The 22,500-nt window shown below is 43.3% G+C and overlaps 2 protein-coding genes across 2 annotated transcripts in view; both read left to right on the forward strand.

Moving 5' to 3' along the window:
- The window catches only part of sdhc (succinate dehydrogenase complex, subunit C, integral membrane protein), a 119,138-nt gene that overhangs the window by 48,398 nt on the left and 48,240 nt on the right, over positions 1 to 22,500 (forward strand). The window lies entirely within an intron of this gene.
- The window catches only part of atp1a2a (ATPase Na+/K+ transporting subunit alpha 2a), a 42,266-nt gene continuing 25,094 nt past the window's right edge, over positions 5,329 to 22,500 (forward strand). The window contains exons 1-11 of the mRNA XM_063219811.1: positions 5,329 to 5,429; positions 9,089 to 9,178; positions 10,184 to 10,243; positions 11,909 to 12,112; positions 13,842 to 13,955; positions 14,431 to 14,565; positions 14,777 to 14,894; positions 17,557 to 17,825; positions 19,024 to 19,222; positions 19,498 to 19,607; positions 22,155 to 22,289. Of these exons, the coding sequence (XP_063075881.1) occupies positions 5,418 to 5,429; positions 9,089 to 9,178; positions 10,184 to 10,243; positions 11,909 to 12,112; positions 13,842 to 13,955; positions 14,431 to 14,565; positions 14,777 to 14,894; positions 17,557 to 17,825; positions 19,024 to 19,222; positions 19,498 to 19,607; positions 22,155 to 22,289 (1,446 nt within the window). The 5' untranslated portion in view covers positions 5,329 to 5,417. The remainder of the gene's footprint in view (positions 5,430 to 9,088; positions 9,179 to 10,183; positions 10,244 to 11,908; positions 12,113 to 13,841; positions 13,956 to 14,430; positions 14,566 to 14,776; positions 14,895 to 17,556; positions 17,826 to 19,023; positions 19,223 to 19,497; positions 19,608 to 22,154; positions 22,290 to 22,500) is intronic.

Here is a 22,500-nt window from a genome sequence, read left to right on the forward strand (position 1 = left end):
ATAATGAATACTTAAAATGTAGCGGTGGTGGTAAGTATTCATGAAAAAGGTAACATTTTTGAATGGGCAGCATGAATTCTGGAAACAAACCACTAAAAATATTACATGGTGCACCTTTAAAATATCACCAAATTACTAGTGCTTTTGAACAAAATAATTAAACAGTTTAGACTTTAAAAGAAGTCTAAAAAGGCTTCTTGGGTGATTATTTCTTCAATTACGATTGAGAAGATGTTTTTTCATTGAGTTTGGAAAAATGAACTTTCATTTTCGGAAATGTCATTTCTTTTTTTTGCTGTGTGGTTTGTTATTTCGATCAGAATATTTATGGATGAACACCATGGAGGTTATTGATCTACACGTGATGATGTGAGTGTCATATTTATTGATTTATTAGTTTCATTTTAATTGATGATTTTGTGTCAACATTTTTGTCATGTTGCATTGAGGCACAGTGGCTATAAAAAGTCTGGTCACATTTCAGGTTTTTGGAATGTAAAAAAAAATGACAGAAAGACCACTGTTTCCTCCTTTACAATAAACTGTAACAAAGCATTTGAATGCAATTAAAAAACTAATGAGAAGCTTTACAAAGAGGAAAAAAGTAGAAAATAAAAAACTTAGTAAATATATGAATTAAATTACCTGAATCCAGTCAAACTGTGCAGAGGAGATGCACTTGCAATCTGTCAGATTTGGATCGCTTTTACAGAAATAAATATTGCCACACAAAGACGTAGATTGGTAAACTACCCAAAAGACATAGTTACCAAAGGTGCTACACCTATATATTCATTAAAGGGTGCGCACATTTTAAGTTTTTTTTTTATTTTCTATTTTGTCCCTTTAAAGTTCTGTATTTTCTTTTCAAATGCATTGTAAAGGTTACAGTTTGTATAACCTGTGGAAGACGATGTGAGGCCATTAATCTCTCTGTCTTTTTTTTTTTTTTGCTTACATGAAAGAAAGCTGTAATTTGAACAGTCATGTGTAGACTTTTTATCAGCACTGTAAGCATTCATTTCCATAGATGATTATTGATTGTGTTTAGTCACTGTTGTTGTCGTTGATCAATCAATCAATATTATTTATTGATTTTTACATTCTCTGTTAACGTTTTCATGTTTATGTTGTTATTGACGATTGTGGATATGGAAGATTCTATAAGTAATAGCAGGATATTTTAATGATATTAATAATCAATGCTACACTGTAAAAGTGTGAATTTGTATTTTTTTCCAAGTGAAAACCAAGAGAATGAATCGGAGTGGCCTTGGTTAGATTTTTTTTTTAAACAAGTCGTGGGTGACTATGATGGTGGCCGACTACGTAACCCAGAAACCCCAGATAGCAGCCTTGTGAATAAGGACGGAATGGTGCAGAACTAGACCAACTGCACAGAGCGTCTTCTAGGCTGGGATGTTTTCATTTGGGAAAAAAACATATATATGACTTACATTTTTTCAATGTATTGTTATTATTGTTAATATTCTTAACAATATTATTGTTATTATTATTATTATTATTGCTACTGTTATGGAGATTATAAAATGTGAAAAGAGGATGTTGATGATGATGATGATGATGATGATGATGTTGATGATGTGTGTTTCATGAATGATGAGAAATGCTATCCGATTGATTGTTAAATTATTCTGGAAAAGTGAAAAAAAAAGTTCATAAAGTGAAATTATGACGAATGTGTGTGAGTCTGTGTGTTTGTTTGTTTGTGTGGCGTATGCGTGTATGTGTGTACACGTCCATTAATATTTCAAATTTGACATTCTGTGAATACTGCATGCACTGATGGACAGCAATGCATTCTGGGCTGGAAATGTTGCATGATGGGTAGAAATATTGTGTGACTTACCAAATCTCTCTCTCTCTCTCTCTCTCTCTCTCTCTCTCTCTCTCTCTCTCTCTCTCTCTCTCTCTCTCTCTCTGTCTCTCTCTGTGAGTGCAGTGTGGGGAGCTTCATCACAAATATGACAAATGGCTCCATCTGGTGGTGGAATGAACAAACGGCAAGCCCTGAGTTGTATTTGACTGAAGTGGAGTTTATTTTTACAGACATTTTCACAGACAAGACAAAGTGCTTTACAGTTTGATTAGACTGTAGTGGGATTGTGAGGGGAGGGAAAATGATAATTTAATTTTTTTAATTTTAATTTTATATATTTAATAAAAGATAATACTATTGTACAAAAATGTAAAAAAATAAATTAATTAATTATTTCTGTCAAAATTATTGCGATATTAACGAACTCTGTTTTAACAGCGATATTTTTTCATCACAAGATTTTAGCGCTCTTTGGTGGTTTTCAGGCCGAGCAGAACGGAGCTGGTACATTCAGCACTGAAGTGCTCATCAGCGAACCGGGCTCTGAACTCATAACGGGCTCTCAACTTTTTCCGTACGCGACCGTGTTACCCGGATGACGGCCTTGTTGTCGTCACAGTTCGCAGAGAAAAAATAAGTATTTTGCGGTTCCAGTTTTGCTTTCCAGTTTGCGAACGCTAAGATCTGATGTGTGAACACGTCGGCCTGAATGCGCCTTCTGTGACCCAGTGAAGTTTTTGTCATGAACTGGCCAACCACTAACCACTGCCTGTAGCGATAGCTAAACTACAACTCTTGTAGCGATAGCGACAGCATGCCCGGAGTGGATTCCAATCTGCAGACTTCCATCCTCCCTTGCCCACTTGCCTGCTTGTGACCTCATGATGATGTCACTGACGACAGAAAATTAGTTCAATATTTTGCAAAATCACAATTCTAATGTCATTTTCTCATTTGCAATTGGGATGGTGAATGAAAAACAGTCTCCCAAAAGTTGTTGTGGATAGGCTGACAGCTGGGAAACTTTATTGTTTTCTCCATGGAGGAGGGGCCAGGAGGCGGGGCGAGGTCACAAGCACGAGTGGAGGAGGGGAGTGTGCATATTGGAATGTACCCCTTGTAACAGACGACACTAGGAAGACACGTGCCCCTCCCTCTTCAGTTGCATTTATCATGTAGGCTATTAATATAAATTCTGGAAATAAACTAGTAGAAAAACAAAAAACAAAAAAAAACACTCTTCCGCAGTGTTTCTCAACCTTTACTGAAGAAATGCCCCCTTGACCTCATCATAAGCATGCCAACGCCCCCTTGACCTCATCATAAGCATTCCAACGCCCCTTTTCCCTTATCATAACTATGCATACGCCCCCTGGACCCCATCATAAATATACATGCGCCCCCTTGACCTCATCATAAGTATGCCAACTTCACCCTGACCTCATCATAAGTATACATACGCCCCCCTGACCTCATCATAAGCCTGCCAACGCCAACTTGACCTCATCATAAGCATGCCAACGCCCCCTGACCTCATCATAAGTACTCCTACGCCCCCTGACCTCATCACAAGTATACCAACGCCCCTCCTGACCTCATCATAAGTATACCAACGCCCCCCTGACCTCATCATAAGTATACCAACGCCCCCCTGACCTCATCATAATCCACGCCGAATGAAGTCATGCTAGTCTAATAGGGGTAGTCATGGTAGTCATGGTAGTCTAATAGGGGTAGTCATGGTAGTCATGGTAGTCTAATAGGGGTAGTCATGGTAGTCTAATAGGAGTAGTCATGGTAGTCTAATAGGGGTAGTCATGGTAGTCTAATAGGGGTAGTCATGGTAGTCATGGTAGTCATGGTAGTCTAATAGGGGTAGTCATGGTAGTCTAATAGGAGTAAGTATTATAACCATGGAGGTAGTATAGGAACTGGAGAGAGTGAATAAGTCCCGCCTCCACTCAGTTTAATGGGAAATGCTAGGCTTGTGAATTCAGACAAAATTGAACGATTTTTTCAGCTTCAAAGATGTCGTTTCCACCACCAGTTTACTCCGCCAATTACGTGCCACGTTACTGACTGACTTACGTTTGACCAGAAAGATAATAAAGACGGTCATTGGATGCATGGAGGTGCCCAACCACAGACCTATATAGGTATGTGTGCCCAACACTAAACTCGCGCAACCACCAATCACAAGTGGGGTCGGAAATGAGAATTTGTGAAAATGGCGAACGCGGAAGTGCCTTGCTAATCGGCGAAGCTAACTAGCCAAATCCTGCCCCCCTGCTCTCTACGCTGCCCCACCAAGGGCTGTGGGGCCCCCGTTGAGAAACACAATTCCAATAATGATCGTTCACCTTTCACCTTTCACCTTTCACCTGGCTAACGGTAGCTTCTGCTGAACATTCTCAAACCTTATTTTGGAGACAGTTATTTAAAGAGCAACTCTTGAACTTCAGACTTAATATTCCAGACCTTTACTCTCTCTCTCTCTGTCCGTCTCTCTCTCTCTCTCTCTCTCTCTCTCTCTCTCTCTCTCTCTCTCTCTCTCTCTCTCTCTATCTATCTATCTATCTCTCTCTCTCTCTCTCTCTCTCTCTCTCTCTCACGGAAGGATTTGAGTCTATAGATACCCAATGACTGTGTGTGTGTGTGTGTGTGAGAGAGAGAGAGAGAGAGAGAGAGCGTGTGTGTGTGTGTGAGAGAGAGAGAGCGTGTGTGTGTGTGTGTGAGAGAGAGAGCAGGTGCTAGAACACAGAGGGCTCCTGTGTGTGTGTGTGTGTGTGTGTGTGTGTGTGTGTGTGTGTGTGTGTGTGTGTGTGTGTGTGTGTGTGTGTGTGTGTGTGTGTGTGGATGTGTGTGGATGTATGTCAGGATTTCGGGGTGTGTGTGTGCTTGTCAAGAGTGTGTCTGTATGTGTGTATGCCTGAACACAGTTAGGCTGTCGAGGTGTGTGTGTGTGTGTGTGTGTGTGTGTGTGTGTGTGTGTGTGTGTGTGTGTGTGTGTGTGTGTGTGTGTGTGTGTGTGTGTGTGTGTGTGTGTGTGTGTGTGTGTGTGTGTGTGGTGTCGGGTTACTGTGGAGGCCGTGTGTGTGTGTGTGTGTGTGTGTGTGTGTGTGTGTGTGTGTGTGTGTGTGTGTGTGTGTGTGTGTGTGTGTGTGTGTGTGTGTGTGTTGGGTACACACCCCAGAAATAAGTTAACAGTTGTCTCCCCCCCACTCCCATCCCGACACCGACACGTGTGTGTGTGTGTGTGTGTGTGTGTGTGTGTGTGTGTGTGTGTGTGTGTGTGTGTGTGTGTGTGTGTGTGTGTGTGTGTGTGTGTGTGTGTGTGTGTGTGTGTGTGTGTGTGTGTGTGTGTGTGTGTGTGTGTGTGTGTGTGTGACAGCAGTGGTTCTGGAAAAAAGATTCACACACATACACACACACACACACACACACACACACACACACACACACACACACACACACACACACACACACACACACACACACACACACACACACACACACACACACACCCTCGTGCTCCAAGTCATTTTCCTCTTGAGGTTTGAAAGAGACACACACCAATATGGGACTTGGGGTACGTCTATATTTCACAATTACGTTATATATTTATATTTACATTTATATTTATATATTTATTTATATTTATTTGTATTTTTTTACAAAAAAGGAATTGTATAATACTGCTTTAAATTTCTGATACTCGTACGGTGGGATAACCATGTGTTGCTGTATATGTAACAGTGACAGTTTATTAACATGGTACAAGTCCACTATTTTGAAACGGTAGCTAAATTGTACATTATATAAGTAATCGCAAAAATGTCTTTTGTAAAAATCTGTGTCTACACAGAAAGATGTCACATCAATATGTAATTTATGTTAAAATGTGATACGGTTCATTTAAAAAATGAATGTAAGAACAGGCTTCCATGCGTGTTTTAAAACTTTTAAAAACAGATTTATTTATATTTTTAAGTATAAGTAATTCTGTGTGTGTTTGTGTTGTGTGTGAAGGCTTTTTGTCTCACATGCATAAACACACACACACACACCTCAGATTTGAACAATTGCATTGTCTTTCATTACACACACACACACACACACACACACACACACACACACACACACACACACACACACACACACACACACACACACACACACACACACACACACAGACGCTTGCTTAAGTGCTTAAACACTTCAGTAGAAAACACAGTAGAAGATGATTGAATTCTGGTCCCTGTAGGTTTCCGTAGAGTTCCGTAGGTCATGAATTGAATGGGGCTATGTAGCATGCTGTTAGCTTAGCATAGGTCATAGGATTGAATGGGGCTATGTAGCATGCTATTAGCTTAGCTTACCATAGGTCATAGGATTGAATGGGGCTATGTAGCATGCTATCTTAGCTTACCATAGGTCATAGGATTGAATGGGATTTTGCTGCATACTGTTAGCATATCGTACCATAGGTCAATGAATTGAATAGGTTTTTATAGCGGTTATCTTAGATTAGCATTGGACGTCATTGGAAAATGAATTGAATGATCAAGCATGCAGCTACACTGTTAGCCTACGGTGAGAAACACACACACACACACACACACACACACACACACACACACACACACACACACACACACACACACACACACACACACACATAGTATTTTTCTCATGGGGTCTAAGACTGACAGGCACACACATACACACGCGCATGCACACACACACACACACACACACACACACACACACACACACACACACACACACACACACACACACACACACACACACACACACACACACACACACATACAGCTAGACTGGCAGGAACAGATGGTTTTCCATGATGACCTCCTCCCCCCCTCTGTCCCTCTCCCCTCTCCCTCTCCCTCTCTCTACCTCTCTCTCTCTCCCTCTCCCTCTGCTCTGACCCTCTCTCTCTCTCTCTCCCTCTCTCTCTCCCTCTCTCCCTCTCTCTCCCTCTCTCTCTCTCTCTCTCTCTCTCTCTCCCCTCTCCCTCTCTCCCTCTCTCTCCCCTCTCTCTCTCTCTCTCTCTCTCTCTCTCTCTCCCCCTCTTCCTCTCCCTGTCTCTCTCTCTATCTCACACACACACACACACACACACACACACACACACACACCTCAGCGGGTGTTAGAATATTTTCACATGTGGGCCTGGAGCTGAGATAGATAGATAGATAGATAGATAGATAGATAGATAGATAGAGAGAGAGAGAGAGAGAGAGAGAGAGAGAGATAGAGAGATAGAGAGAGATAGAGAGAGAGAGAGAGAGAGAGAGAGAGAGAGAGAGAGAGAGAGAGAGGGAGAGAGAGATAGTAATGTATTACTAAAGGCCCTGCCATAGTGGTGTATTACTATGGTAGTAATGTATTACTAAAGGCCCTGTGTACTGTCTTAGCGTGTAGTACTATGGTAGTAATGTATTACTAAAGGCCCTGTGTACTGTCATAGTAGTGTAGTACTATGGTAGTAATGTATTACTAAAGGCCCTGTGTACTGTCATAGTAGTGTAGTACTGTGGTAGTAATGTATTACTAAAGGCCCTGTGTGCTGTCATAGTGGTGTAGTACTATGGTAGTAATGTATTACTAAAGGCCCTGTGTACTGTCATAGTGGTGTAGTACTATGGTAGTAATGTATTACTAAAGGCCCTGTGTACTGTCATAGTAGTGTAGTACTATGGTAGTAATGTATTACTAAAGGCCCTGTGTACTGTCATAGTAGTGTAGTACTGTGGTAGTAATGTATTACTAAAGGCCCTGTGTACTGTCATAGTGGTGTAGTACTATGGTAGTAATGTATTACTAAAGGCCCTGTGTACTGTCATAGTAGTGTAGTACTATGGTAGTAATGTATTACTTAAGTCCCTGTGTACTGTCATAGTGGTGTAGTACTATGGTAGTAATGTATTACTAAAGGCCCTGTGTACTGTCATAGTGGTGTAGTACTATGGTAGTAATGTATTACTTAAGGCCCTGTGTACTGTCATAGTGGTGTAGTACTATGGTAGTAATGTATTACTAAAGGCCCTGTGTACTGTCATAGTGGTGTAGTACTATGGTAGTAATGTATTACTAAAGGCCCTGTGCACTGTCATAGTGGTGTAGTACTATGGTAGTAATGTATTACTAAAGGCCCTGTGTACTGTCATAGTGGTGTAGTACTATGGTAGTAATGTATTACTAAAGGCCCTGTGTTATGTCATAGTGGTGTAGTACTATGGTAGTAATGTATTACTAAAGGCCCTGTGTACTGTCATAGTGGTGTAGTACTATGGTAGTAATGTATTACTAAAGGCCCTGTGTACTGTCATAGTGGTGTAGTACTATGGTAGTAATGTATTACTAAAGGCCCCGTCTTATGTCATAGTGGTGTAGTACTATGGTAGTAATGTATTACTAAAGGCCCTGTGTACTGTCATAGTAGTGTAGTACTATGGTAGTAATGTATTACTAAAGGCCCTGTGTACTGTCATAGTAGTGTAGTACTATGGTAGTAATGTATTACTAAAGGCCCTGTGTACTGTCATAGTGGTGTAGTACTATGGTAGTAATGTGTTACTAAAGGCCCTGTGTACTGTCATAGTAGTGTAGTACTATGGTAATTAACCTTTCAATGACTGTTACAGCCTGCTACTGGTTATACGACCTGCATTTAGTGGCTACCATCACCTCAAAACAATATGTCTCTCAGTGTACACGCTGTCTGAAGGTTTATGAAAATCACAATATTTATGTTTTTATACACAGAATTGACCAAGTGTCCCAACTGTAACTATTGTCATGCACTGCACTATGTAGACCTTCATACTCCAGTGGTCATGAAGAGGGAGTGGAAGTCAAGTTCAAGTTCAAGCTCTTTTGTCTTCCAATGTTTATCTGCTATTACCAAGCTTACTGTATATGTTTGAGTTAGGAATGCACATTTAAACATTAAAAAAAAAGTCAATGTTGAACTTTAAAAACGTTCTGAATGTTTGGGAATGTGCCTGTTTTTCGTCTATGGTCAAATGAGTAGATAGTAGATGTTGTTTATCCTTCAAAAACAAGTGTTGCCTTTCTTATCACATGTTCTAAATCAGCAAGTCTTGCAATGTATTTCAATGTGTTTTAAAAAATACAGCTGGGCTGCCATTTTCGCGGTTCAATCAGCAAGTCTTACAATGCATTTCAATGTGTTTTAAAACTACGTTTCCCACGATGCAGTTGGGTCAGGAGCCTGGTGCCAAGACCAAGCAGAGTAAGAAGAAGAAGAAGGAGAAGGATCTGGAAGAGCTGAAGAAGGAAGTTGACATAGTGAGTAGTTAACACACACGCACGCACGCACGCACGCACGCACGCACGCACGCACGCACGCACGCACGCACACGTGCACACACACACGCACACACACAGACACAGACACAGACACAGACACAGACACAGACACACACACACACACACACACACACACACACACACACACACACACACACACACACACACACACACACACACACACACACACACAAGGGGTCAAGGGAATAGAAAGAAGGGGGCCCATAACTGGGTTCTCATTACATGGTATGTATTGGGTGCGGTGGGGGGTGGAGGGGGGCCTTTCACATGACTTTGTCCCAGGCCCAGCCAAAATCAGTGAGATTTTATTATTATTATTATTATTTTTAATACAAAAAGGAATGAGCACATAGCAGTATTTCAGGTGATTGACCAAACAGATGACGAGCAATGACGGTAGATTAAGGACAGTTGGGGGGCTTGACATGATAAGTTGCGTAATTGTTTGATAGCGTAATAGCGTACCCCCACTTTAAAAATCCCCACTACACCACTGGCTGTTAGCAGGCCAGCACACAAACACTGTTGGATCCGACCGGCTCAACACACTTAACCACCAGCAGGTGGAGCTCTTTCACAGTATTTGATCTCCACACACACACACACACACACACACACACACACACACACACACACACACACACACACACACACACACACACACACACACACACACACACACACACACACACACACACACACACACACACACACACACACTTCACATTGCATGATATCACATTTGGCAAGACTTTTATTTATCATTCATTCACTTTGATGTTGGTGACCCATTGTAGTGCTTGAGTGTATATGTATGTATGTGTGTGTATGTTTTTTTTATGTGTGTGAAATACGAGGAGAGAGAGAGAGAGAGAGAGAAATAAAGAGTGTTTATACTGTACTTGTATTTACAGTACTGTGACAATATTTCTTATTTGCGCGTGTCTGTGTGTGTTTTTACAGGATGACCACAAGATCTCCGCAGCTGAGCTATGCGAGCGCTATGGAGTCGACATTGAACGGGTGAATGTTAAACCTTACATATATTATGATATTTATTTCAGGGCTTGACATTAACTTGCCTGAGCGAGCCTGGTGATGCACAGAGACGAAACACGTTGTTCGCTCTTAAGAAACGGGCAAAAAAAGTCAAATAAGAGTACGGTAAAATGATTTCTTCTTTTTTAGCGGCTTTTTTATGCCTTTATTTGATAGGATAGTCTGAGATGGTGACAGGAAGCGAGTGGGACAGAGAGACGGGGTGGGATCGGGAAATGGCCCCGGCCGGACTCCAACCGGGGTCCCCGTGGGCATGCAAGCCCAAATGTGGGGGGCTTAGTGCGCTGCGCCACAGCACCCCCCAAAATGAAGTATTGAACACTTCTGCCTTTACCAGCACCTGCAGTAGAAACTAAGCAGATCTTTGAACTGGGGAAGTTTACACCTTTGACATTTATTTCAGGGCTTGACATTAACCTTCATGCTCGCTGGTTCCAGGAGTTTCCCGGAGTCACTATAGCCATGAAGTCTTTCTACAATATATATTTTTATAGCCTACCATTAGCAGTCATGGGTGAGCGGTTAGGGCGTCAGACTTGCATCCCAGAGGTTGCCGGTTCGACTCCCGACCCGCCAGGTTGGTGGGGGGAGTAATCAACCAGTGCTCTCCCCCATCCTCCTCCATGACTGAGGTACCCTAAGCATGGTACCGTCCCACCGCACTGCTCCCCATGGGGCGCCACTGAGGGCTGCCCCCTTGCACGGGTGAGGCATAAATGCAATTTCGTTGTGTGCAGTGTTCACTTGTGTGCTGTGGAGTGCTGTGTCACAATGACAATGGGAGTTGGAGTTTCCCAATGGGCTTTCACTTTTTCTTTCACTTTATATGTCTAAGCTTTGAAGATGACCTGCTAAATGAAGATGAATACTATGGACAATAAATATTTTAGATAGAAAGAATATTTCTGGAACTTGAGTATAACCAACTGATATAAGGGGGACATAATACGATTAATGGTGACCTGTCTTACCAAAGAATAAGTTACCTGCCAACATGGCTAGTGAGAGTTCAGTGAGAGTGAGACTTACAGGTAGTCTACTAGGCACAGCCGAGTTTGACCCTGTTTGGCCTGTTGTCAGGTACTTACGTACTTAGGTAGTGATTCACACACTTCACACACGCCACCTTGACCTCATCATAAGCCTGCCAAAGCCCCCGTTAATTTTGAACAATTAAATAGACTAATGCCCCCCCATTTGCAACCCCCCCCCCCCTCCCTCCTGACAGTATCTATCTACCCGGGTCTCACCCACAAGCGAGCATAATTACTTAATGATGATCAAGACAATTACTGAACAGATGATCAAGAAAAGCTTACTTAATATTTTATTATTGATGCTTTAGCAATGATTAATTAATGAATAATACTTGTTTGTTATTGATTAATTAATACTTAATACTTGTTATATTCCCCCCGCGTCTGACCCTCAAGCTAGCAGGACAAACTTGTTTATTATTGATTGATTAGTGCTTAATAATTGTTTATTAATTATTAATTATTGCTTACAAGTGTACAGAGGACATACTTGCTTAATGGTAGTTAACAAATAATCAAGAAAAGCTTACGTAACATGTTTATTACTAATAAGTTCATGCTTAATAATACTTCTGTTGTGTCCCCCTTGTAGGGCCTGACCAACAAGCGTGCCATGGAGGTGTTGGCGCGTGACGGCCCCAACTCGCTGACCCCGCCCCCCACCACCCCCGAGTGGGTCAAGTTCTGCAAGCAGCTGTTCGGGGGCTTCTCCATCCTGCTCTGGATCGGAGCCATCCTCTGCTTCTTCGCATACAGCATCCAGGTGGCCACCGAGGACGAACCGGCCAATGACAACGTGAGTAGAGAGCAGAACCGGCCAATCACAACGTGAGTAGAGTGGAGAGCAGAACCGGCCAATCACAACGTGAGTAGAGTAGAGAGCAGAACCGACCAATGACAACGTGAGTAGAGTAGAGAACAGAACCGGCCAATGACAACGTGAGTAGAGTAGAGAACAGAACCGGCCAATGACAACGTGAGTAGAGTAGAGAACAGAACCGGCCAATGACAACTTGAGTAGGGAGCAGAACAGGCCACTGACAAAGTGAGTAGAGAATAGAACCGGCCAGACAACGTGAGTAGAGAGCAGAACCGTCCAATCACAATGTGAGTAGAGAATAGAACCGGCCAATGACAACGTGAGTAGAGAGCAGAACCGTCCAATCACAATGTGAGTAGAGAATAGAACCGGCCAATGACAACGTGAGTAGAGAACAGAACCGGCCAATCACAACGTGAGTAGAGTGGAGAGCAGAACCGGCCAATGACAACTTGACTAGAGAGCAGAACCGGCCAATGACAGCGTGAGTAGAGAGCAGAACCGGCCAATGACAACGTGAGCAGAGAGCAGAACCGGCCAATGACAACTTGAGTAGAGAACAGCATGTGTATACTGTAATTCAGAGCGTGGCAATAGTTCCATGAACGGACTCGGTCCTCATTCCCTCAAACAGTAGAATTGGAGACCAAATGTGGTTCACTGTGGTACACAATCACAGAAGTTTGGCACAAATGATCATTAGATGCACTCTTTCAAAAAAAGGGCATTGGCCTTGAAAAAATCCAAGATAACTACTATCTGTTTCTCTCCCTCTCTCTTCCTCTCATCCCCTCATCCCCCTCTCTCCTCCTCTCATCCTCTCATCCCCCTCTCTCCTCCTCTCATCCTCTCATCCCCCTCTCTCCTCCTCTCATCCTCTCATCCCCCTCTCTCCAGCTCTGTCTGGCTGTGGTGTGGGGCACTGTTGTCATCTCTTCTTTCTCTCTCTCTAGCCAGAAGCTGCGCTTCTTTGGTAATAATGTGGGTGTGTTCATATGATGAAGTTTGTGTGTGTGTGTGCGTGTGTGTGGTTGTGGGGGGGGGGGGGTGTTACAATAAATGATGTGTTAAATCTCAATCCCCCTCTCCAGCTCTACCTCCCTCTCTCTATCTCTCTCTCTCTCTTCTCTAGCCCTCTCTCCAGCTCTACTATGGTGTGGTGTAATATATGTATCTCTCTCTCTCCCTGTCTCTCTCTCTCTCTCTCTCTCTCTCTCTCTCTCTCTCTCTCTCTCTCTCTCTCTCTCTCTCTCTCTCTATCCCTCTCTACAGCTCTACTATGGCGTGGTGAAATATCTCTCTCTCTCTCTCTCTCTCTCCCTCTCTTCTCTATCCCTCTCTACAGCTCTACCTGGGCGTGGTGTAATATATGTATCTCTCTCTCTCTCTCTCTCTCTCTCTCTCTCTCTCTCTCTCTCTCTCTCTCTCTCTCTCTCTCTCTCTCTCTCTCTCTCTCTCTATCTCTCTCTCTATCTCTCTCTCTCTATCTCTCTCTCTCTCTCTCTCTCTCTACCTCTCTCTCTCTCTCTCTCTACCTCTCTCTCTCTCTCTCTCTCTCTACCTCTCTCTCTCTCTCCCTCTCTCTCTTCTCTATCCCTCTCTACAGCTCTACCTGGGCGTGGTGTAATATATGTATCTCTCTCTCTCTCTCTCTCTACCTCTCTCTCTCTCTCTCTCCCTCTCTTCTCTATCCCCCTCTCTACAGCTCTACCTGGGCGTGGTCTTGGCCACGGTCGTCATCGTCACCGGCTGCTTCTCCTACTACCAGGAGGCCAAGAGCTCGCGCATCATGGACTCCTTCAAGAACATGGTGCCCCAGGTCGGCCATTTTTGTAGTTCATTAGCCACGTCCTATTGTGGGTTTCAAAGGGAGACAAGACTACAAATGTCTAACTCAAGAGGCCATTTTTGTAGTTCATTAGCCATGTCCTGCTGTGGGTTTCAATGGGAGAAAAAGATGACAAATGTTTAACTCAAGTGGCCATTTTTGTAGGTCAATAGCGACGTCTTTATAACAACAATATAAAAAAAAGTCTATAGACTATAATCAACTCCTCATTTGTAAATAAAACAAAAATTAATTGATTGATTTGCAGCAAATATATGTTATATAGGCCTACCAGTATATACATACCAGGCGGCCATCTTGCTAAGGGCAAAACAATGTAATTTGACGTACCTTGCAGTTGGATATCTTGCCAAGGGCAAAACAATGTAATTTGACGTACCTTGCAGTCCGGCATCTTGCTAAGGGCAAAACAATGTAAGTTTCCATTGACCTTGATTGTTCTCAGCAAGCCCTGGTGATCCGCGAGGGTGAGAAAATGACGATCAACGCTGAGCACGTGGTGCAAGGAGACCTGGTGGAGATCAAAGGAGGAGACCGCATACCTGCCGACCTGAGGATCGTCTCCGCTTCTGGCTGCAAGGTGCTCGCCCATTGTTGTAGTTCAATAGTCGTGTTTTGACATGGGTTTCAATTGGAGAAAAGACTACACATTAAAGGCTACATGAAGAGGCCATTTTTGTAGTCCAATAATAGCCATGTTTTATAATGAAGATGCAAGAGATTCACCTGTATTGTTCTCTGTGTGTGTGCGTGTGTGTGTGTCTGTGTGTTTGCGTGCGTGCGTGTTTCAGGTTGACAACTCGTCCCTGACAGGAGAGTCGGAGCCCCAGACGCGCTCCCCCGACTTCACCAATGACAGTCTCCTGGAGACCAGGAACATCGCCTTCTTCTCCACCAACTGCGTAGAGGGTGAGAGGAGGCCACTTTGTAGTTCAATAGCCATGTTTTATTATAGGTTTCAATGGGGGAAAAGACTACACATGGATATCGTAGGAGGTTATCGGCTGGTGCCCATTTTGGGCCATTTTTAGCTCCATGTCAGGCCGTCAGGATAGGCACAGTCACTTCATCCTCCATCATCACCAACACGGGAGCTCCACACAGGAGCTCCGCAGGGCAGTCTCTTTTGCCGTGTCCAGACCAAGAGCGAACTACGCTGCCTGCTAGCGTGGGTAGCAGAAGAAGTTTTGCCTTGAATTCGCTGTATTCGCTCCAGACGCAGCATTGACATGTTTGATTCAGCTAATCACATAACGGCTCTGGCTTGACAGGCTGGGACATTCGTTGATATGAACATTCCAATTGTTTTTTGCCGAACCGCGTCATAGCGAATTCGCCTACGATTAGATTTTGTTTAATCGTTAAAATTCGTGCTGGTCGCTCAGGAAGCTTCGCCCCTGGCGAATTCGCTGGTAGCGCTGGTCGCGTGCCCTCCATAGAGAAATAATGACTTCCGTCGCTCCATTCGCTCCTGGTCTGTACACGCCATTTCTCTACACCTTTATACACCAACGACCAGCCCCTCCCCCATCACCACATACTTTAAGTACTCCGACGACACTGCCGTCCTATGCCTGCTCAACAATGACGACTCAATCACAGCCTACCAACAATCCATAACTCATTTCACTCAGTGGTGCACAGATAACTTTTTGGAACTCAATGTTACAAAAACAAAATAAATGGCCTTTCACAGCACACTATCCCCCCTTCTCGCCCCTCACCTCCATTCACAACCAGAGAGTTGAACAGGTCAGACATTTCAAATACCTTGGACTCACCATAGACAATAAACTCACTTTTGATGCACATGTCGCCAACATCCACAAAAGATCTCAACAGAGACTTTATGTGATCCGTAAACTTTCCACCCTCTCTGTCGCCCCTCATCTCCTTTCCCACCTCTACTTCAGCATCATCCAACCCATCCTAGTGTGCTGCTCACCCTGTTTTTACAACATGCTCCCCACCAGCTGCAGGAACAAACTCACTAAAATCATACACACTGCATCCAAAATCACTCGCCACCCCACACACAACCTGACTGATCTCAACCTCAAAGCTGTCACACGTCTTGCACAGTCAATAATCAGAGACCACACCCATCCTCTCCATCAACACTTCACACTTCTCCCATCCGGACGGATGTACAGGACACTCAGGTGCTGACGAGAACGCTTTAGCAAAAGCTTCATCCCATCTGCCATCACAGCACTGAACAACAACCTTCCACAATAGCTCAGTATGGTCCCCCCTGGCTGTGTGTGTATGTATGAATGTATGGATATACTATGTGATTGCTGGTTTATTGTGTGAGTAAGGGATTAAGTTGTCTATGGTTAGTATCTGTGTTGACGTATGCATGTCTGAGTGGATGTGTGTGGGTGTATGTTGAGAGTAGGCCTATGTGATCTATTGACTGTATTTGTGTATGACTGCATATAGCACTTGATGTCTTGATGTTGTCCTTGTGTACTCTATTGAGTATGTGCTTTTGTTTTTTGTCTTTATGTTTGGCTCTAAACTAGTTTGATGGTGGTGAAAACAAATGTCCCCTCTTGGGGACAATAAAGGCATCTAATCTAGAATCATCATGGTGCATTCCAGTCCCACATCATCCTAGTAGAAGCACTTTTCCATACTCCTACTATGAAAAATGCTCTGGAACGCCTGTCGAAGTGGGATATCCAACTAGCGAACTAGGGGGGACTCACACTACTCCCACCTCAACAAATCAAAGTCGGCTGATAATGGCGGCGCCCATGGAGCCGTTATTTAAAAATAAATAGTAGAAATCCATTTCTCTTTTGTGCAGCTGTTCCAAAGACAGCAATTTTGACTCAGCATAAACTTTGTGTTATTACATGATATTGCGTCAACATAAATGTAGCATATGGCAGAAGTAATAGTTATTACGGCTCATTTGGCTCATATGAAAACACCTTGCTAAACTCAGCTAAACCACGACAGTTGCCATGGTTGTAGAACTCCCACTTCAACTGTCAGGAACGGGAGCAGAAATATTCAGGTTGGATAAGAGCAATCGCCTACTACTAGTTTGGATTGGGCATTATAATGGGTTTCAATGGGAGAGAAGACAACACCCTAGGCCAACTTAAGAGACCTTTTTTGTAGTTCAATAGTCCCGTCTTATAATGGGTTTCAATGGGAGAGAAGACTACACACTAGGCCAACTTAAGAGACCTTTTTTGTAGTTCAATAGTCCCGTCTTATAATGGGTTTCAATGGGAGAGAAGACTACACACTAGGCCAACTTAAGAGACCTTTTTTGTAGTTCAATAGTCCCGTCTTATAATGGGTTTCAATGGGAGAGAAGACTACACACTAGGCCAACTTAAGAAACCATTTGTATCCCTTCCTTGTTTTCCTTCCTTCCCTTCCTTCTGTTTCATATAGTTACCATCATGCTAGTTGCTGACCATTGTTGCTAAACTTTCTTTCTTTCTTTCTTTCTTTCTTTCTTTCTTTCTTTCTTTCTTTTTTTCTTTCTTCACAACCTATACCGCCATCACGTGTTTCACACCATTCTTTCCTTCTTCCTTGTTTCTAGGCAACGCTCAAGGCATCGTCATCCACACCGGTGACCGCACGGTGATGGGCCGTATCGCCACTCTGGCTAGCGGCCTCTCGGTCGGACAGACGCCCATCAACCGCGAGATCGAACACTTCATCCACATCATCACGGGCGTGGCCGTCTTCCTGGGCGTCTCCTTCTTCATCCTGGCCTTGATCCTGGGATACACGTGGCTGGAGGCCGTCATCTTCCTCATCGGCATCATCGTTGCTAACGTGCCTGAGGGCCTTCTGGCTACTGTTACGGTGAGTTTGAGTAAGAGGCCATATCTTGTAGTTCAATAGTCCCGTCTTATAATGGATTTCAATGGGAGAAGTGACTGCACAATAGGCATTGGCGTCATCATGGCTAATGTGCCTGAGGGCCTTCTGGTGACTGTTACGGTGAATAAGAGGCCATTTTCTTGTAGTTCAATAGTCACGTCTTATAATGGATTTCAATGGGGCACCGAAGCCACGCCCTTCTACTTCTAATCCATGGGACTGTAAGTCACAACATTTTGAATGGAAGTGAATGGAGCGAGACAAGCGAAATCCTGATTCCGTTTGGCATGTGCTCTGGATGTCACATATGATAGCAGTGAATCTTAAAGGTTTGGATTGGCGTCTTAAGACCGCTCATTTTCAGCAGGCAAGAACGGTTATTTTAGTTTTTGTGTGAAACTGGGTAAGAGACTACAACATGCGCCTCAGGTATTTGACGTGAACCACGAGGCTGAAGGTGCCCAGCCAGCTCTACCGCTGCTCCACGGCTGAAGTGGCTGCACATCAGACATGCGACTTTTGTTGTTTAGTCCAAATAATTACATATTTTTGCACACACACACAACTCACAAATCGCTTGACAAGTAAAGTCGACAACATTGGTTATCATTAATTCCCCATGAGGTGGTACAGCATACTGTATGTGTTATCTAAAGAGGAAAGTGGATCGGAAAATAGGTTTCATCAGTCCATTGCAGCCCAGTCAAAGTCTTTCACTTTCCCAGCCCCATGAGCTGCCCGGAGACTTAGGTACCCCATCGGACTGAAGGACTACAAAAAAATGACATTATTCTGGGCCGCCCATATTAGGTAATTTTTTGTTCAGTAGCTATGTCTGATAATGGATTTCAGTGGGAGGACAGACTACACACTAGGCTACCTAAAGAGGCCCTTTTTGTAGTTCAGTAGCCGCCTCTTATAATGGGTTTCAATGGGAGAAAGGACTACGCACAGGGCTACCTGAAGAGGCCATTTTGGCCATTTGGCCATCTTTGGAAGAACTGCTGGATGAAGGATCTAGTATTGTTTTATCTAACAGGTCCTAACTTCTGTTCTCTCTCTCTCTCTCTCTCTCTCTCTCTCTCTCTCTCTCTCTCTCTCTCTCTCTCTCTCTCTCTCTCTCTCTCTCTCTCTCTCTCTCTCTCTCTCTCTCTCTCTTCTTCTTCTTCTCCCTCTGCAGGTGTGCCTGACCCTGACTGCTAAGCGCATGGCCAAGAAGAACTGCCTGGTGAAGAACTTGGAGGCAGTGGAGACTCTGGGCTCCACCTCCACCATCTGCTCCGACAAGACGGGAACTCTGACCCAGAACCGCATGACTGTGGCCCACATGTGGTTCGATAACCAGATCCACGAGGCCGACACCACCGAGGATCAGTCTGGTGAATACACACACACACACACACAGACACACACAGACACACACACACACACACACACACACACACACACACACACACACACACACACACACACACACACACACACACACACACACACACACACAGACCAGATCCACATGGCCGACAAGGGTGTGGATTCTTCCTCGAACTGAACTCCAAAAAAACACAAAATGGCCACTGAAGGCAAATTTGTAGTTTTATGAGCTATAGAAACGCATGCTATGGATTGTGATGGAAACTACATTTCCCTACAGGGTCCGGATTTGACAAGTCTTCCCCGACCTGGTTTGCTTTGGCCCGTGTGGCTGGACTGTGTAACCGCGCCGTCTTTAAACCAGACCAGGACCGCATTCCCATCCTCAAAGTGAGTTTCTATTTTTGTTGTTCAATAGCCACGTCTTATAATGGGTTTCAATGGGAGAGCAGACTACAAACTAGTCAATCTGAAGAGGCCATTTTTGAAGTTTAATAGCCACTTCTTATAATGGGTTTCAATAGGAGAAAAGACTACACACTAGGCTACCTGACCTGAAGAGGACATGTTTGTTATTCAATAGCCACATCTTGTAAAGGGTTTCAAACCGCTGTCATCTACCTCTAAATGACTTGCAAAATTATTCCAATATGAAGCTGAAATTTAGCGAGATTTCGCAATTACGTTAGTGATCCAGCCCACTTGAAATCAAATTGGCTTTATTGAAATGAGCTTGACTTACTGCATGTAACCGAGGCCAACTAGCAGAGTGTGGCGTGGAACATTAGTAAACCTCCCTCCCAAAGCCTCATACAGTATCGGTAGACTAGCGCTGAACTGAACTTGTCAGGACTCATAAGCGAACCTCACGGAGACCACCTCAATAAAGAGTACGGTTCACCTCACGGAGACCACCTCAATAAAGAGTACGGTTCACTTCCGAGGGGACTTTAGAGAATTCATACAGAAAATGCTGAATCACAGGTCTGGGTTTACTTAAATGGCGGAAAGGGACCAGGTGTGAAAACAGTCTTAGGGCGTTTCCCAATGTCAAGTGTATGAGCCTTGGAAGTGTGTCAGCCTAATTAGCGACGCCAAGTGATTGGATACTCCGCAGAGTTCACCAAAGAGTTTCCAATCACTGGGCGTGATTACGAAGGCTGATACACTTCGAAGGACAGCCTTAGTGTGTTTCTTGAGTACTATTTTTGGTCCGATCACGCTACAGTACACCGTTTCCCTCAACTTTCCTCAAATTCTGCAAAGAAATTCAAATATTTGCAAAGGGAAAATAATCTGGTGCCACACTGAAAAAATACTGAAAAAAATTATTTTCCCTCTGCACTTATTACAAACCCCAACTCCGATGAAGTTGGGACGTTTGGTAAACAGTGAATAAAATCAAAATGCTATCATTTTCAAAACATTCAATCTATTCATTAGATGGAGAATAGTGAAAAGACAACATATTAAGTGTTAAAACCGAGAAAAAATATTGTTTTGGGGGACATATGTTCTCATTTCTAATTTGATAAATCCAACACGTCTCAAAAGAGTTGGGACGGGGATCAGTGAAATTTAGTAAACATCCAAATAAGATAAAACAACAAAGAAGAACATTTCAAAATGAATTGTACTGACGGACAATATAGGTGTCCAGGTATAAGATCATCACAGAGAGGCTGAGTCACTCAGAATTAAAGTTGCAAAGGGAATAATTACCATAGTTATTACATACATTTTTGAATTCCCTTTGATTTACCACGATTGAGTGTATATAAGACATATTTTTGTTAATAAAATCATTGTATAGGTTCATGACATCATGAAATATATATTGGCTGTAGTCTCACTCTAGCACTCCAGGAATTAGAGCTATTGAAAATTGACCATATTAAGAATGCTTAATGCATGAAAATGATACAGGGGTGTAACATTCTCCTAAGCACCTGAGCTCACTTGAAATAGACCCAGAAGACATGGGAAACTGTCCTTTGCTTACAGAAGTCAGCAGAAGTTGTGGAAGTCCATTCTTTTTGACAATAATAGAGCATTGCACATCCTGTGCTACAGTGAAAATGGACCATCCAACTTGTGTTAGTGCTAGCTTCAAAAGTCAGCCTCCATGATGGCATGCGGTTGCAGTAGTGCATTGGTTAAGATGTTCTCACTCATCTGTAGAGTTAAATACAGTGCTGAATGGTATGAATGGGTTTTAAACAGCATGAAAAGCCACTCATGCATTATATTTTGAAGGGAGATCTTCGATTACTGCCACATAGTAAGGTCAAATTGCATTCTCTACTATGTTTTAACAGTTTGGCTCCATCATAAGGACCAGCAGGTGATAAAATGGTGGGTTTTTGGTCAAGACCTGTCACACTGTAAGCACTACAGAAAGGAAAACATTGCAAAACATGACAAGGAATACACCCACCATTTAAGCTGGTGAAATCATGTCCAAGATAGGAATTAACACTGTTTTTTATATAAAATCATCTCATCGGTTAAAGTATTTAACTGTTAAGAGTTGTCTTTTGTTTTGTTTGTAGTCTTCCTCGACATTTGCTGCCATTTATTGTCCCCGTCCCAACTCTTTTGAGACGTGTTGGATTTATCAAATTAGAAATGAGTACATATGTCCCCCAAAACAATATTTTTTCTCGGTTTTAACACTTAATATGTTGTCTTTTCACTATTCTCCATCTAATGAATAGATTGAATGTTTTGAAAATGATAGCATTTTGATTTTATTCACTGTTTACCAAACGTCCCAACTTCATCGGAGTTGGGGTTTGTATTTAGTCCTGCTCTGTTTGCACCGGATTGTCAAATTAGAAGCGTGGAGGGCGTATTTCTTTTGTTTTTACAAATTCAAATATTTCTTTCTTTCTTTCTTTCTTTCTTTCTTTCTTTCTTTCCCCTATTGTTTTCCAGAGAGATACGGCGGGTGACGCGTCCGAGTCTGCCTTGCTGAAGTGCATCGAGCTGTCATGCGGCTCCGTGAGGGCCATGCGGGACGCCAACCGCAAAGTGGTGGAGATCCCATTCAACTCCACCAACAAATACCAGGTAACGCGCACACACACACACACACACACACACACACACACACACACACACACACACACACACACACACACACACACACACACACACACACACACACACACACACATGCCAACCGCAAGGTGGTGGAGATCCCATTCAACTCCACCAACAAATACCAGGTGACACACAAACACACACACACACACACACACACACACACACACACACACAC

This window comes from Engraulis encrasicolus, chromosome 16 (assembly GCF_034702125.1).
Source record: "Engraulis encrasicolus isolate BLACKSEA-1 chromosome 16, IST_EnEncr_1.0, whole genome shotgun sequence".
In the NCBI taxonomy this organism is placed as follows: domain Eukaryota; kingdom Metazoa; phylum Chordata; class Actinopteri; order Clupeiformes; family Engraulidae; genus Engraulis; species Engraulis encrasicolus.